Source organism: Daphnia carinata, chromosome 2 (assembly GCF_022539665.2).
Source record: "Daphnia carinata strain CSIRO-1 chromosome 2, CSIRO_AGI_Dcar_HiC_V3, whole genome shotgun sequence".
Taxonomy (NCBI): domain Eukaryota; kingdom Metazoa; phylum Arthropoda; class Branchiopoda; order Diplostraca; family Daphniidae; genus Daphnia; species Daphnia carinata.
In genome coordinates this window covers 305,230-320,358 of record NC_081332.1, presented here as the reverse complement: position 1 = coordinate 320,358, position 15,129 = coordinate 305,230, and the positions used below count along the sequence as shown (strand labels likewise).

The following is a 15,129-nucleotide window of genomic DNA, read 5'->3' as shown; positions in this document are numbered from 1 at the left end:
AACACATGCCGTTTGTACAATTTAGCCCCCAAAAGCAGTTTCACAGAACAACTAATGTGTTTATAATTCAATAGCTAAGATTATTTTGATTTACAAATATTATTAAGAAACCTCTGCTCTACATACTGCCAACATCTACAAGCGTATAATTATAAAACAACATAGGAAAAAATTATCGACAAAGAACAAAGAAAAATACAGATTTATTCTAATTTTTATTATTTGTTGAAAACTCAATAAATAATTAACTCTGTTCAAATAATAAACTCCTGTTTTGGCCATTCGTTAAGTTTCGTATCGGAAGTTTCGTATCGGCTCTTTTGTTGTAAAAGAGTTAGCTTTAGGTTTTTCTCGATGTACACAAGTGTCAATGCAAATTCTACATGGGACGGCATATTTTAATAATACTAGCTTATGTGTCATGTTTCGTCTGCAAGAGCGAGGTAATAGCAAGACTGGGCGAGCTCATTCAATAGCGGTCAAACGCCCAGTCTACCCTAGTTCATTATGCACATTTTTACTGTATAATCAAATGGCGACTTAAGTTTCCTACCACCCATTACCTGAGGGAAATTCTTAAGTATAAACGCAAAAAAAAAATAATAATTTTAAGAATTTCTTTTTAGCCACACGGTGAATAATATTAATATTCTTTCCCCATAATATCTTTGTTCTAAGCCTTCTTGATCTTAGTATGAAATAGATAAGAGCAAAGAAACAGCCCATTAAATACAACAGGCTCAGACAACAATTTGTTTAAATTAGTTGCTTAAATTCTTTTCGTAGAATTCGGTGGGAATTCTGCTATTTTCTGTTTCCTACGAACGACGAGTTCGCATGGTAGGTGCTGCCACCACAGAATTTTATTTTACCCCAGTATTTTGTTATTCAATAATTACACTAATTTAGTAAAATCAAACATAAATGATACATTTTAAAATTTAGTAAACACTTGTGCTAGAATTGTTTTGCAACAACAGTGTATTGAAGTAAAGACTTAAAAATAATTTTTTTTTTAAGTGGCGGGCCGTCTTACCAAAGATGTGATGGTGTGTGTGGTTGTTTTCGTTTTTCAACGATGGACGTTACCAAAAGCAGTATAAATCATAAAGTTTCATAAGTAAACCATAACTCTTTAAATATACATATCTTTTTCTACATAAGATTTTCAGACGGTATTGGAAGCGCTTGACGATGAATTGAAAAATGCATCCTTTGTATCCATCGACACGGAATTCACAGGACTAAGTTCCACGGAAGGAAGAAACAGTAAACTCTCTTCTTTGGACACACCTCCAGGTTAATACCTTTATAAAAGAATGTGTGATCGGTTCTATTTGTATTTTACATTTATGTTTTTCTTCTGTTGATAGTAGTACTATAATGTGTTACTTATATGATTTTGCAGAAAGATACAAGAAGGTTCTAAATGGCACATCACAGTTTGTCATTATCCAGTTTGGCCTGAGCATATTTAGGTTTGATAATAGTATCTCTAAGTATGTAAATAAAACATACAATTTTTACATATTCCCTAACACTTCAACATTGCCTGGGCTATGTGACACTAAGTTTTTGTCTCAAGCTTCCTCTCTGGGCTTTCTTGCATCTCAGGGGTTTGATTTCAACAAACTCATTAAAGAAGGTAGATATTCAACAATCATGATTTTTAATTACAATTCAACATAAAATATAGGAATATAGTAAACCAATCATCATATTCTAAAACTGGTTAGGAATCCCCTACCTTAACTTGGTGGATGAAGAAAAACTAAAGGTGATTTTAGAAAAAAAGAGCAAATTATTACATCTTCGTTCGGATGCATCTTCGACCCAAGTATCTGAACTTCCCGCTGATCAAAAAGGATTCCTTAACAATATTACGTAGGTCACTTATTTGCATATTTCCAAAACATATTGGATGCGTGCGCTAATACGCTTATGTATGCTACTCGGTTTACGTCTCTTTATCCAAACTTAAAGTGTGTTTTTGCATTAGTTCGAAGGTTGAAACATTCTTACAGAATGAAGAAAACGAAGAAAAGAGCAATGCCGCTCTAGAGCTTCATTGCAGTACGATTCAAAATGAACTTATTTTCTCCCATGTAAAATATAGGTAAAGATTTATCTTAATGTTGCGCCTACAAATAGTCTTATATAATTAAGTATGATTAAGCCATATAAAAAGTTCTTAACCGTGTTTCGAATTCCGATATTAGATACCCAAAGCTATTGTTTGAGATTTCAAAAAAAACCAGCAGTGGCTGCACAGTCATTGTTAAAAAAACTGGCATTCAAAACTCGAAGACGGAGCCTTCAGGAACAGACAACAACGTATCCGAAATGGAAAAATTCGAAGATAACGTCGGTTTTAGTAGAGTTATCCGCAAAATCACCGATTCGGTCGGTGTTACGCTTCATCGACGAAACGTTTTTCTAAATAAATATACATACATATATATATATTTTTTTTTTGTAGGGTAAACTTGTTGTTGGACATAACATGTTACTCGATTTGTGTCATATTCTGGGTAAGGAAAAAAAATTACATTTTTTGGAATTACGAAATTATTTAACTAAACTTTGAAACGTGAGGTCAATTTTGTGCGCCGTTACCTGAAGATTATCATGACTTCAAAGGTATGGTTAACACTTTTTTTCCAAGGTAAGCTAAAAAAATTTCCTGAAAACAGTACTAATACACTACCTTGTGGGTATCGGAAGTTTATATACCTAACATAAACTAACGAGCATCTAATAAAAGCAACTACAAACAACAATTTCATTTTTAAAAACCTACTGGAATTCTAAACGGACACGTACTAATGTCGAAACCATTAACCCGGAGTTAATTTTCGTAGATTCATCGACACTAAGGTCATGGCTACAACCAAGCCATTTCGCGATATTCTGCAAAACTCGGCCCTTGAGCGATTGCTAAGCAGTTTACTCGCAGCTCCCTTTCGAAGCATTGAAATTGGTGAGTATTTTCTTTTAAGTTTATTTCAATAGATATTGTTATGGTTCAATAATCTCAGATACGTTGTTTAGTTCCTGCTACCGGTTTCCCTTCCTACACGGACAACTTTAAGAACCATGAGGCTGGTTATGATGCATTTATAACAGGCCGTTGTTTCCTTGCCATGGCCAACTATTTAGGTGGCGTATAAATGTCTTCACATTATAAAATTTTATACCTTCACTTTATAAAAAGAATTTTCTATACATTTCATTTAAAAATGTTTTCTAACAGAAGATATTAGCTCAAGCCAGTCAAAAACAACTGCTGTTCATGAATCATCATTCATCACCCCGTTTTATCAAAAGTACATTTTATGCCATTTGAGATCTCAATATTCACCTCCGTATTACAATTTTCATGTAATTTTTTTTCTTTTTATCTAGGATCTTTATGATGATGGTTCCTGATATTCCTTACATGACCATCTCCGGCCCCGATTGTACGGTACCACTAACTTTTAAGTGTGATGTACTTACTATTTTATTCTGATTTTGGTAGTGGAACCATCACGTGAACATGTTTTCCATGTTACTTTTCCAAGTGAATGGAAACTTCAAGACATCTTTCATTTATTTTCAGTTCATGGTATGTACCAAGCGAGCCGTTGTTATAGTTTGGCAATCAGCTCTCTAGTTTTGCCTTCTATTTTCGTTTTTTTTTTTGTGTTTAATCTACTTCTTAACTTCGTGTTCTTGGAAAACTAGCGCATAATGGTGAAACATAGCGGAACGTATATTTAAAATCTTTAGAGTAAGCTATGACACGAAACTTTTTTTTGCAGAAAAGAGAACACGTTTCTTATCCGGGAAGAATAGATGCATAAGTTTTCATAAAGCGCCCAATTTGGTACCTGTGTGAATGTGCGCTTCTTAGTTTGTGAATTCGAAGACATCAATGGCAGTTCAATTGTTGTCTAGTCTTGTCCAATAACGCTTTAGTCACTAGCTTAAAATTTCTGTTTGACCCTTTTTACTGATTTTCACAGGTACGGTAAGGGTCGACTGGACAGGAGATACCTCAGCGTTTGTAACGTTACATAGGAAAGAGAACAGCCCTTTCGTGCTCAGGGCCATGGCGGAGAGTAAGCTGCCTGTGGGATGCTCCGTAATTTCGTATAAACACTATTTGGACAGGAAATCCCAGAACGCCACGTTGTCTGCGGAAGTTCCAGACTTATCGTCAAGAAAGCGGCTGAGTTCTGCTGTGGAGTGCAATAGTTGCGATTTTCCGTCTCCGAAGAAAATCCGTAAAGATGTTAAAAACGTAAAACTGAATAAAGAGCAGTTTGTGGTATCTGCAGACTGGGATTAAATGATGAAAACAGAGTTATTCATTTTCTCTAGTGGATTGCCCTAATATCAATATGTGGTATTATTATTAGCTTGACGCAAAGAAAGTTAATTTTTCTTCAAATATGGCATTGCATAACGGTTAAAAAGGTATCCACGTTCTAAAAGTTGTCCGGCTATTTTTACAAATGTCTTGCATTACACCTCACAGCCTTGAGAGTCGAACGTGAAAGTCCCGCAGTATCAAATGGCTGGTTGTAGCTTTCAACATAGCACGTGAATCCAAGGTTCTAAAAAACAAGTTTCACGATCGATTATTACTATCCAACATTGTTCCTTTTAGTTGTTATTCTATTACATTGATTGTTGTTATCTAGTTATGCCTTTCTTTGCGCTAAAAGCGATGCGGCAAAGGCTAAATGCGTAACCCTGCTCCCCTTACTGCTTTTTACGTGAGTAGCCATTCCCTTTACAGGTTATATGTAGATTACGAACGATAAAGTTTAGAAGCAAATAAAAGTGTAAATATTTTTGTATTATTCTTGATTATTATTCTTGGATAGCACTGGCAACAAATAGATCTCTGTCCAGATGATGGGTGCTAGAGAAGTATCGCTGGAAAGGACTATGACACAGAGACACCTATCGTTTTAAAGTGTTTTCAGAATGTTTCTTTTACTCCTTCGACATCCGAGAACTGAGTAATAGACGGGATGATTCGTTCACTACGTTGACTTTGATCATAAGGCTTAGTCGTCAGTTTTCGAGCATTAAATTTCAGCTTCTAACTAATACAGCAGAGCGCAGCACATTAGTTAAGGAAAACGTTAAAAGGAGGCCTTCGGTAGTTAGAATTTAGTTTGAGATTGTAACTTTAGCTTGGGTTTCTAAATGGCTCAATCAAAACCATTGAAAAATTCAAAGAATATCTTATGTAATATACCCCTTTTTAAATAACTTGGTACAAACTCGCCTAAAATTGACATGTAGTTCAGTATAAATCCACTAGGTGCTACCACTGTCTACAGGATAGCCAAGCCTTATTGCCAACGTCAATGCAGTGAACGAATTACTATGACTCTGCGGAAACTGGAAGTTTACCATTCGAATCAGTCAGGCCTGTTTCTTTAGCGAAGGTGAGCTCGCTGAAACGTGCTCGATGAGCGATCGTAGCTAAAATTCTGAATACGTCTTGATGTTTAAAGTTTCATAAATTTCAAATATTACAATGTCAGCACTTATGTCTAAAGCATCTATGTCAGTTTTGGCTGCCGTTGCCGGTACACTTTTCGTTTCTTATTGCATCTATTTTGATCGTAAGCGACGCTCAGACCCGGAATTCAAGAAAAAACTAAAAGATAGTAAGCTTCGTTTGTGAAACGTTTCTCGTACAACCGGTTATATCGTAACTTTTTCTTAGAACGCAAACGCCGAACGAATGTTTCAAAAGATGGATCTACAGCTCTTCCAGATCTGAAAGATCATGAGGCTGTTCAACAATTTTTCCTTCGTGAGGTAATTACCTTTTCTCAAGTTGATTTTCATGAGTACCAATAAATTGGCTTATTCTACAAAATCAGGTGCAACTTGGGGAAGAATTATTGGCCCAAGGTGAAATTGAGGAGGGAGTGGAACATTTAAGTAATGCAGTTGCCGTTTGTGGTCAACCCCAACAGTTACTTCAAGTTCTCCAACAAACTCTGCCACCTCAAGTTTTCCGTCTACTTCTCGAGCGTCTACCAGTTGTTGGACAGGTACCCAACTGAAGGATTGTTAATTACAACTTCCTTTTTTTGTTTTTTTTTTCCACATTGGTTTTAGGATTAAAAACAATTAGTAGATTTAAATCATTACTAAGAATTTATGCAATGGTTGTGTATTGAAATTGAGAGGAATATTGTTTTATTTCTATCAGTGAGAACAGAAACTAAGCTGAAAATTATTTCATTCAATGCCCAAATATTTTTATTGGTTTTAATTATTAATTATTCATTCTTTGTATTTGTTTTCTTTAGAGGCTAATGGCGAACGCGGCTCAGTCTGGATTAGGAATGGCCGAAGATGATGTTGAATAGACAAATATAATTGGTAGGGTCTTTGTTAAACTGAAGTTCAATTACATTGTCTTGGTAGTTATGTTTTCAGTAACTACTCATCTGTGTAGCAGTTAGTAATCACATTTCGAAACCGAAGGAATAAAAGTGAATAATGTCGAAAACCCGATGGTTCAATAGCTCAATTCAAACATTTGCAAAAACAACATCCAAGATTTTCGACATAGTTTTTTGGGTATGTTGTTTGAAGCGAATCAGGTTGGAAAATATTTAATACTTCTTGAAAAGAAAGAAGAAACGTTACTGGGAAACTGTAATGCATTTGCCCATACTGCGATAAGCGGTAATATATTTTCATACATGCAAGGTTCCACTTCTTGGGACTTAGCAGGCCAGTAGTTTTACAGAATCCACTGTTCCACTAAATCCCTAGAAGTAGAATTTCAAGTTAAACTATTTAAAAAATTGTTTAAGGGTATCGTATGGCGCTTCTTGAAGTCTAGAATTGTTATTTAACAACCATAGGTATTTCACGCTTCTAACCTTTGCGCTCCGGAGATTTAGTCAACACATTTATTTTTTCTTTCATTTTTTTTTCACTCGTGTTTTGGTTAAAAGAATTTCAAATTTTGCTTAACTTTGACCTTCGTCCCTGTCCGGCCTGTTAAATGTAAAGTTAAATAAACTTTGTTGGCGTAATTGAGTTTAAAGAAGACGAAAATAACCAAATGTAATCTGCAAGTTCTGTTTAAACCCAATGTTAGCTAAAATGGCAATTTTGAATTGTACAAGGATTTTGGCGTGGAATTTAGCAACTGATCGTTGACGTGTATAATGATATTTAGAAGTTGAGCATTGCTCGCACTAGAGGCGCTTGATCGAAGTGAAAGCTTCTGTTAAAGCGTTGAATCAAACCTGCGTGACTACCAGTAAATGTTATGTCAATTTTGCCATTTCGTAGCAGCGAAACATTTTCAAAACATTAAACTGCGATGTATGCAAAACAGCAAAGTTGTGATCTTTTAAACCAAAGTTTAAAAAACAATTTACCGGTTGGTTATCGTGTTTGTTAATTAACACGATGCTGCAAAAATAGAAAACATTTCACCGCAATGGTGAAATTTCGTAAAGTAGCAAGTCTCGATTTTTTTAAATCATACAACCAAAGGTTGCGGAATAAGGTCAAACTGAAGTCATGATCACAAAACAATGGCAATACACGTAAATCAATCCAAACATGCGTACGAGATACTAACCGACCGAACCATGTTCGCTCTTGGGGCCAACTGGTTGCGTACGGTGAATTAGTAGATTTTTCGCTTCCACTTGCACGCCTTCACGTTTGACCAGCCACTAAAACCGTTAGCTAACGGACACATTCTAATTCTGATCTACTTTTGCTGCTCGTAGAATTTTGTGATGTAATTTTGTCCTTCGGTGGACGGTGCAGTTAATAATCGAATCCAAATTGATTGTTTCACTTATGAGGCTTGTAATGTCACAGTACTAAGGCAAAGAAAAAGCACTACTTCTAAAATTGGTTTTATTCCGCGATTCTTGTCGTTCTCCTTCTTTTCCTACTTTTCCCTCCGATCAGTACTGCAGAGATTGCCTTCGCCTAGAGCGAGGTAAATGAAATCGGTTTCTCTGGAAACATTGTTTTTGCCCCATCCCTTTCTCCTGAAATTCATTAAATTACACCGAGCCACTATTTGAGAAAAAAAGAAAGAAAGAAAGAAAACAAAAAAAGAGAAATAGAAAAATAGAACACATAAAATCGGTTCGAGTGTACTTGAATTAAAGCTGTCCCATACTTAAAGTCTAACTGCACATAAATGTAGAATTCGACAGAGTTTGACTAGCGAATGTTACCTGACGAAAAGGTTATATTTCTTGAACCACGCCCAAAGAAAGGAAACAACCGGTTGTCTAATGCTAGTTTACAAACACGTTCCTTAAGATAACATCAAGCTTTTCCCAGCCCGATTTTTTATAGAATGAATTGACGAAACTGGGTTCTTATTGAAATGTTTCATTCCATCCCAAAATTTTCTCCGTTCAAAATCGAAAGCTTTTTTTTTCACCCTATTTCGTTTACAGTCAACCAACAGCATATATTTTTATTTTCCGAAATGAATCCTGTTAAAGTTCACCTTCAGTTTAGGACGCCAATAGTGTTATTTTTTCTCTCTAAAAGTAGATAAACTGCCAAGATGACGCAATAGCCCCCTTTTTAATTGCCCTATATTACGTTTATTTTAAAATCCAATAAATGTTTTGGAATGTGTTTCACTCCAAAGGACGTACTCTAGAAGTTTGTGGTAGCAGAAGCCATCAAAAGATTACAAGTCAAGATTCACGAGATTTTTTAAAATGTGGCTTGCCGACCCAAAACAGAAGACGAAAGTGAAGTTTCTCGAATTTTTAAAAAAAGAAACATAGAGCTAAGTCAATAGTAAACCAATGGAAAATGAACGATTCATTCAACTAAAAAAAAACGTAAAGAAAACGTCTTTTGGCGGATAAACTCAATTTGCTTTGTTTGTCATTTTAGACTTCTGTATGGATGTTTAGCATTCTGTATAGCAGTAGTAATATTTCGTACTTTCATCAATCTCGCAACTAAGTCGACCTACCTTTACAGCCAGTGATTCTTTAACGAATAATGGATATTGAGGTTGATTTCTGATGAGCATGAATAGTAGAACAGTGAGAAACGTTTCCTTTCTTTTCGTACTGCTTTCTCCAAAGTAAATGTACTGGAAAGGGCAAAACGAAGAAATCGAATTAATGAAAAGAAAGAAAAAAAAAGAAGATGAAAAAAAAGTCGTCCTTTCGTCCTTTCCAGTGGTTGATATAGCGGTTCGTAAGGGTCGGCCTCCTTTCCCTGGCGTCTAAGCTGCCATAACCTGGTGAAATGAGGTTCAGTTTGCTTCTCAATATTCTCGCGTTCAGCTCGGAGCAGGTTTCTCTCTCCTGAACACCGTTTTACGCATCTTAGCCGGATTCTTAACATTAAAAGTAAGTAAAATGGCGTTCACTCTATGCTTGGTGTGTTTACCGGTGTTTACTATTGCATTTAGGTCCTTGATAGAGACAGCCGATAATGATTCATTAAGTTACATTTAATAGCTCATTGATAGCACTGTCTTGAGCGAATGTTAGGTGTTTACCACTAACTCATGTTCGATATGTTATTTTAAAAATTAACTATTCCAAGTTTTCCTAGACTATACTTTACTTCTGCAAGAAATTTTCTCGCTTTTCTTTGGCAACACGAACTTACGGTGTAAACTATTGTCCTGACTGTAAGACATCCTGGATAAAGAAAGTTCAAAATTACCAATTTATTTTTGGGTTTTTGCTTTATTTTGTTTCACTGTTTGCGCGCAAAGCAGCGAAGGAAAATTGCTTGTTGCAAGATTGCGTGGAGAGCCAGCGACAACCAACTGGTTATTACAGGGTGTTTCTTTTTTTATTTTCCTTGTGCATGGATAAAATTCAGCTTCCATTTGAATTGTTTAACAAATGCTGATCTAATTCCCAAACCGGAAAGTTTCAAAGTGGGGCAGGCAACTTAGTGGTTGAAAAATGCCCGTTCGTGCCCCGCGGATGAGGGTGCGGTCCTCATTGCTCTAGGGGAAGACATTTGCCTCTGACAATATTTATATTCTCTGATTTATTTTAAATTTTTACGTAGGCCTTAACGAATGTCTTATTAGATACAAGTCATTTTTGCCGTCGTTTATCAATTTAATGTGGAACTCGCAATAGAATATAAAACTACGTAATGTTTCAATTCAAAATAATCAAAATTATTTATTGAAACCAAATAATTTTGGTTCAAGCTGCCAATGGTGTCAGCAATCTACTTTTGTTTTTACAAGTCTACGTTTGTTATTCAACAAAAGTAGAACAAAATAAGATTGAAAAAGTAAACTGAATACACGAATAAAAAAAGCAATGAAGGTTATCAAAAATGGTTGAAGATCTCCTAAAAAACTATCAGGAACAAACGTTAGTTCCACCTCTATTTTGAAATTAAAGTTGACTAAAACAACTGCAAGACACATGTCCGATTGGCCCTATTGTCATATAAATTATTCCAACGGCTTTTGGCTAAACAAATGCGGGGCGTATTGTTCTTATTGTTACAGAGTAAGTTCCAATTCTATCAACATGCTTGTGAAAATTAGCGACTTATACAGTACGTTTAAAAAAAAATTTTATTATTAACAGTAGGCTCTGACTACTGCTGAACAAATGCGATTTTTTCACTAAGCTAAGCTGTATCTTTTTTAATACGCATGCGTCGTTTCTTACAAATCAGAGAGCAAAAAGACTGCTGCAATTTATGATCAATTTTTGATCTAAGAAATATGCAGACAGAGAAATACAGTTCGACTTTCGACGCAAATGCTGAAATGTATACTCTCATAGGCTACACTGTTGTGCTAGAAAATTTCGCTAAGATCATCAGGCATTTCCACCATCCCATGGTGAAAGGCACGCACTTGCTTGTCGGGCTGTACAGCAACCTACACTTGGCTAGCCCTAGAACAATACGAAATAGCCGTTTAGGTCAGTGTCGCAAACTTAGAACTTAAAACGTTCGCTCAAGTGCAGTTCTCCTATGCCTATTTTACTTTCAAATACAAAGAAATGTGAGCCTGATTGCATTTTGGACTTAACGGTTTGTTTCCACAGATGATGAAAGCGAGAAAAAACAATTACCTCAATGCTTTTGACGGGGAATCAAGTCAGTCTACCTCAGACGACGATGAGTTAATGGACTCGGAGAGTGAGACAAACACAGCAGCGAGGGACGACTCTCTGAAAGGAAGAAGTAAGTTTATCACTTTGTTGCATGTGAGTAATTAGTGTAAGATGTCCTATCAGTCATCGTGACTCAGAATTTCTACTAAATCATCCATATTGTTAAAAATGTTGCTTTGTTTACGGCCAGATGATAATCCAAGCCACAATTTCACCGTGTGGCATCTAAACTCGTGAAATTCCATTTTTCCTAGAAGCCGCTGTGTTTGAGAAGTTGACGAATATTCCAAGTAAACTTGACCAACCTCAAAGCCAAATACCAACGTCTAAGCATGACATCAGTACTGGTAATATAGGCTCAACGGTTGAGTCCAAAAGGAAACGACAAGGGGCTACAGCAAGGGAGCGAAATCTTCGGCGGCTGGAAAGTAATGAAAGGGAGCGTCTACGAATGCATGGCCTGAATGCTGCGTTTGAGGTATTTGCTACTACTAAAGCTATACTGTGATCAAGTGGTACGCAATGAAGTTTGCTGATGTTTCCCTTCTGCACAGGAGTTAAGAACTGTGATTCCTCACATCCAAGTGGAAAGAAAGCTGTCGAAGATCGAGACATTAACCTTAGCCAAAAATTATATAATGGCTCTTACAAACGTGATTTGCGACATGAGAGGGGACAAAAAGCCTTACAGGTAAAATACATTTCTGTTCAACGTAGATTATACAAGGAGAAACCATGAGCCATTACATAGCTTAAATGCAATCACCCTCTTGACCGAAGCTATAGTTACCTTTTATTCAATACGAATATGTATTGTTGTAAAGAGCATTACTTGCTTCAAAAAAGTGATAAATCTGTCGCCATAGCACAAGATAGGTAGACTACCGTTTTGGATCTAATTTTTTTTTCAGCGCTTTTCTCTTCACGATTCTTTTCTTGTGCGTTGTTTACTACCATAAACGACAAACTGTATCACGTAACATTTGAAACAAATGTTTTGCCTCGAGCTGCCAAAAGAGTTAGGACCCAGTAACAGTCAAAGCACACTAAAAGAACGATGATAAAAGCGATGGCCAAGCACTCTTAAACGATTGTAATTTGCGGATGCTGTTCGTAACTTAATATGAAACCTACCTCCCGATGGCTCATTGGTAACTAGTGCGTTCGTCCAAATCGCTAGTGTGGGCCAAATTAGTTGAAGAACACATCATCCAAAACAAATATACTGAAAAAGTTTTTCCGTTTTCGTATCGACAAGTTTTGCTAAAGCTGTCTAATAACATCAAAAATTGTTTCCTCCAATTGGCTTAATAATCTTTTGAGTATTCGGAAATTTTTGGAATTCATCGTGTTTAAGATGTGCATTTGGGACAAACTTTTATCGCGAACTTTTAGGTTCGTTATCCCTTACGTTTTATATTGTTTTTTTAAACTTAGCCTCAGATAAGCGTTGTTAATGTAGGTTTAAAAAGAACACGAATCATATGTATGAATTCCATCCGTCTGTACACTCCAATGTGGAATTATGATTCTATAGCGCCCACCACTAGTGTAATATTCGCTGTTTTGCCTCTCCCATTTCCAGAACCGATTTGCCGCCTGTACGCGGAAATGGGAAAAGCAAATTTGAATTTCAGCCTTGCTTTAAAATATATGGAATAGTTATTTGGCTTGCGTGCTTCCATGTCTGGAGAACAATTCTCAGTGTGCGTTTGCCTGTTAAACTCTTTTTATTGCAGTAAAATGTATGGTTTTATTCGATATTGCCTGCTCAAAATTTGAATTCGGAAATTGGAATCTAGAATAATCATTTTTCGCTATTTTATGGTTACATTTGGAAATTTTGAGTTGGCTTCCATGTTAAACACCTTAATTTATCCGAAGTTTGAAATTTGCAAATCAGGTTAAAATTTATTCCATTAAGAAAAGTACAGATCAATCGAAAATCAACAAACGGTTGGCTCAATAACAGGAATAAGAACAAACCCCTGAGTTGGGGGGAATATAACTCGGGCTACTGTTTGGTTTCTAACTGCAATATTAGTTGTGTGATTCAAAAAAGTAAAAATGGGTCACTGCGAACTTCTCTGCATACAGTTTTCTTATGTTTTTCTTTTCTTTCTGAGATCAAATTTGAATAAGCTGAAAAGAATAAGGTCAGGTTTAGTGGCAGGGTTGTTCCAAGGCATACGATGTAACAAGGAGATGCGAACTGTCAAGATTGAAAATGAATAAAGTAAAAAAAAATTACACAAATTACATACATTTAAAGTACAAATTACATCACACGAAAAATAAAATAAACGAAATAAATAAAAAAAATATAACTTTGTTATAGGAATCCAAACGCACGTTACGCATAAGCTTTACAATTTGCACAAATGAACATTTTTTAAGTGGTTGAAAAATAATTGTACGACTATTATTGTTTCTTAGATTCATCACCGCTGAAATGGATGATAGTGATTGTGAAGTAGGACAGACGAGTGAAGAACAAGCAAATGCCACGGAGGACTATGAGAAGCAGGATTTCAGGAATGATTGTGATTCTGCTGGAATTCCTACTGCATAAAATTATCGAGTTCGATTAACCGGAAAGAATCAAGTGAAAAAAAAATGTAATTATATTTGAATGTATCTCAATGAATGAATGGAATAACGAATATGATTTTTTAAACTGAATTTATTAAAACAACATCGTCCTTATTTAGCTATGAAAACAGATGTCTCCTGAAGTGAACGACGTCTAAAACTTGAGGCCCAACTTCCAGCTATTGCCAAAACATAAAAATAAAAAAATCTTTATTTTCACTGACATTGAAAGCCAATGATCAAAACAATTAGAATTAGGTCTTGGTCCTATCGTCAAAAGATCGATGGTAAAGATAAAACAAGTCCGTGGTTCATCATAATATTAGTCACGTTGATCTAGCTTTTGGCTCTTTTGATTTATTTCGTAAACCAGTGATGGACCTCCTGGGAAGCTTCCACATAACCTTTGAGATAAGAGCAAGCCTCCGCAAATTTTGCGTCGCCGTTTTACACAGGCGTGTGGGAAAAAAACTAATGTAAAACATTGTTAGAAATAACTTAAAACAACCCCGTTCTCAGGAATACTCTCCAAAAAGTGACGCAACACCGCTTTTAATTCCGTTTGCTTAGACTTCCTCCCGACTTCTACCCAGAAAGATGAACGTTGTTCAAATTTCGTTTGACGCTTTTTAGTTTTTAACTTTAACACACTAACAAACATATTTATGAAAAAATTCTAGCTAATCTTTTAATATAGCTGATATATTCAATTTCTTCGTTTTTCTAATCAGGATTTCCAAAATTGAGCTACGATACCAGAATGGCAGTCAACAGTGCCAACATTGCCATACCCCAAACATATTTTAAGTAATGACTACGCAAATAAATACAAAACAAATTAAAAACCAGTCTCAACGTCATAGAAGAAGCGCGGTAGGCAGCGCGTCAGTCTCATAATCAATAATAAGGGTTCTGAGTTCGAACCTCACTAGGACCACCTACTGGCAGTTTCTGCGTAATATATTTGTTAAAATATTTAGATTCAACTCGCACTGCAAGGGCAGTGTTCGATCGCATCGTTCTAAATTTTAATTCAAATATAAACCAAATCCAAATTGATCCGCCCGACCACTGGGATATAATCGTCTTAAAGGAAATTGCACTCAGAGTAACACAAGTTAACCGATTTTTCACAAGAGTGGCTTCTACGAAAAGGGTAGTGTTGAAAAATGTTTGTCGTTGGTTTCACTGTGTCAGGTCCTACTGAGATTTGAACTCAGATTGTCAGAGTCAGAGTGTTGCCTCTCCACGCGGTTGTACGAGGAAGAGAAAAGAAAAATGATTAGTCAAAAAAAAAAGTTGAGATTTAACACGGGGTAGCCGATGTATTCGGATACAAGCCCGTTGGTTGCCTGTCACCGAACGTTGCGAAAGGAGATACACACGAAAAGGGGGG

At 36.0% G+C, this 15,129-nt stretch overlaps 3 protein-coding genes across 3 annotated transcripts; all 3 read left to right on the top strand.

Moving 5' to 3' along the window:
- The first annotated feature begins 981 nt into the window (after positions 1-981).
- LOC130687836 (poly(A)-specific ribonuclease PARN-like) lies at positions 982-4,343 on the top strand. Its single transcript, XM_057510993.1, has 14 exons — positions 982-1,097; positions 1,165-1,299; positions 1,409-1,645; positions 1,737-1,884; positions 2,000-2,116; positions 2,220-2,403; positions 2,480-2,531; positions 2,596-2,665; positions 2,862-2,980; positions 3,052-3,159; positions 3,254-3,326; positions 3,406-3,461; positions 3,521-3,607; positions 4,008-4,343. Exons 1-14 carry the CDS (start codon positions 1,079-1,081, stop codon positions 4,331-4,333), a joined length of 1,731 nt encoding a protein of 576 aa, XP_057366976.1. The 5' UTR covers positions 982-1,078; the 3' UTR covers positions 4,334-4,343.
- A 1,092-nt stretch (positions 4,344-5,435) lies between these two features.
- LOC130687839 (mitochondrial import receptor subunit TOM20 homolog) lies at positions 5,436-6,529 on the top strand. The gene is made up of 4 exons (XM_057510999.2): positions 5,436-5,672; positions 5,732-5,826; positions 5,892-6,065; positions 6,327-6,529. Exons 1-4 carry the CDS (start codon positions 5,540-5,542, stop codon positions 6,384-6,386), a joined length of 462 nt encoding a protein of 153 aa, XP_057366982.1. The 5' UTR covers positions 5,436-5,539; the 3' UTR covers positions 6,387-6,529.
- A 2,492-nt stretch (positions 6,530-9,021) lies between these two features.
- LOC130687838 (protein dimmed-like) lies at positions 9,022-13,823 on the top strand. The gene is made up of 5 exons (XM_057510998.2): positions 9,022-9,386; positions 11,073-11,211; positions 11,396-11,619; positions 11,696-11,832; positions 13,578-13,823. The coding sequence occupies exons 2-5, from the start codon at positions 11,073-11,075 to the stop codon at positions 13,711-13,713; spliced, it is 636 nt and encodes a 211-aa protein (XP_057366981.1). The 5' UTR covers positions 9,022-9,386; the 3' UTR covers positions 13,714-13,823.
- Positions 13,824-15,129: the final 1,306 nt, after the last annotated feature.

Bases quoted from the DNA above. Each gene is read 5' to 3' on its own strand.
- LOC130687836 (XM_057510993.1), top strand. The intron at 1,885-1,999 runs GTAGGTCACTTA...TTTTTGCATTAG, and splicing joins GGATTCCTTAACAATATTAC to TTCGAAGGTTGAAACATTCT. The intron at 3,327-3,405 runs GTACATTTTATG...CTTTTTATCTAG, and splicing joins ATCACCCCGTTTTATCAAAA to GATCTTTATGATGATGGTTC.
- LOC130687839 (XM_057510999.2), top strand. From the start codon at position 5,540: ATGTCAGCACTTATGTCTAAAGCATCTATGTCAGTTTTGGCTGCCGTT. The intron at 5,673-5,731 runs GTAAGCTTCGTT...ACTTTTTCTTAG, and splicing joins CAAGAAAAAACTAAAAGATA to AACGCAAACGCCGAACGAAT. The intron at 6,066-6,326 runs GTACCCAACTGA...TGTTTTCTTTAG, and splicing joins GTCTACCAGTTGTTGGACAG to AGGCTAATGGCGAACGCGGC.
- LOC130687838 (XM_057510998.2), top strand. From the start codon at position 11,073: ATGATGAAAGCGAGAAAAAACAATTACCTCAATGCTTTTGACGGGGAA. The intron at 11,620-11,695 runs GTATTTGCTACT...CCTTCTGCACAG, and splicing joins GCCTGAATGCTGCGTTTGAG to GAGTTAAGAACTGTGATTCC. The intron at 11,833-13,577 runs GTAAAATACATT...ATTGTTTCTTAG, and splicing joins GGGGACAAAAAGCCTTACAG to ATTCATCACCGCTGAAATGG.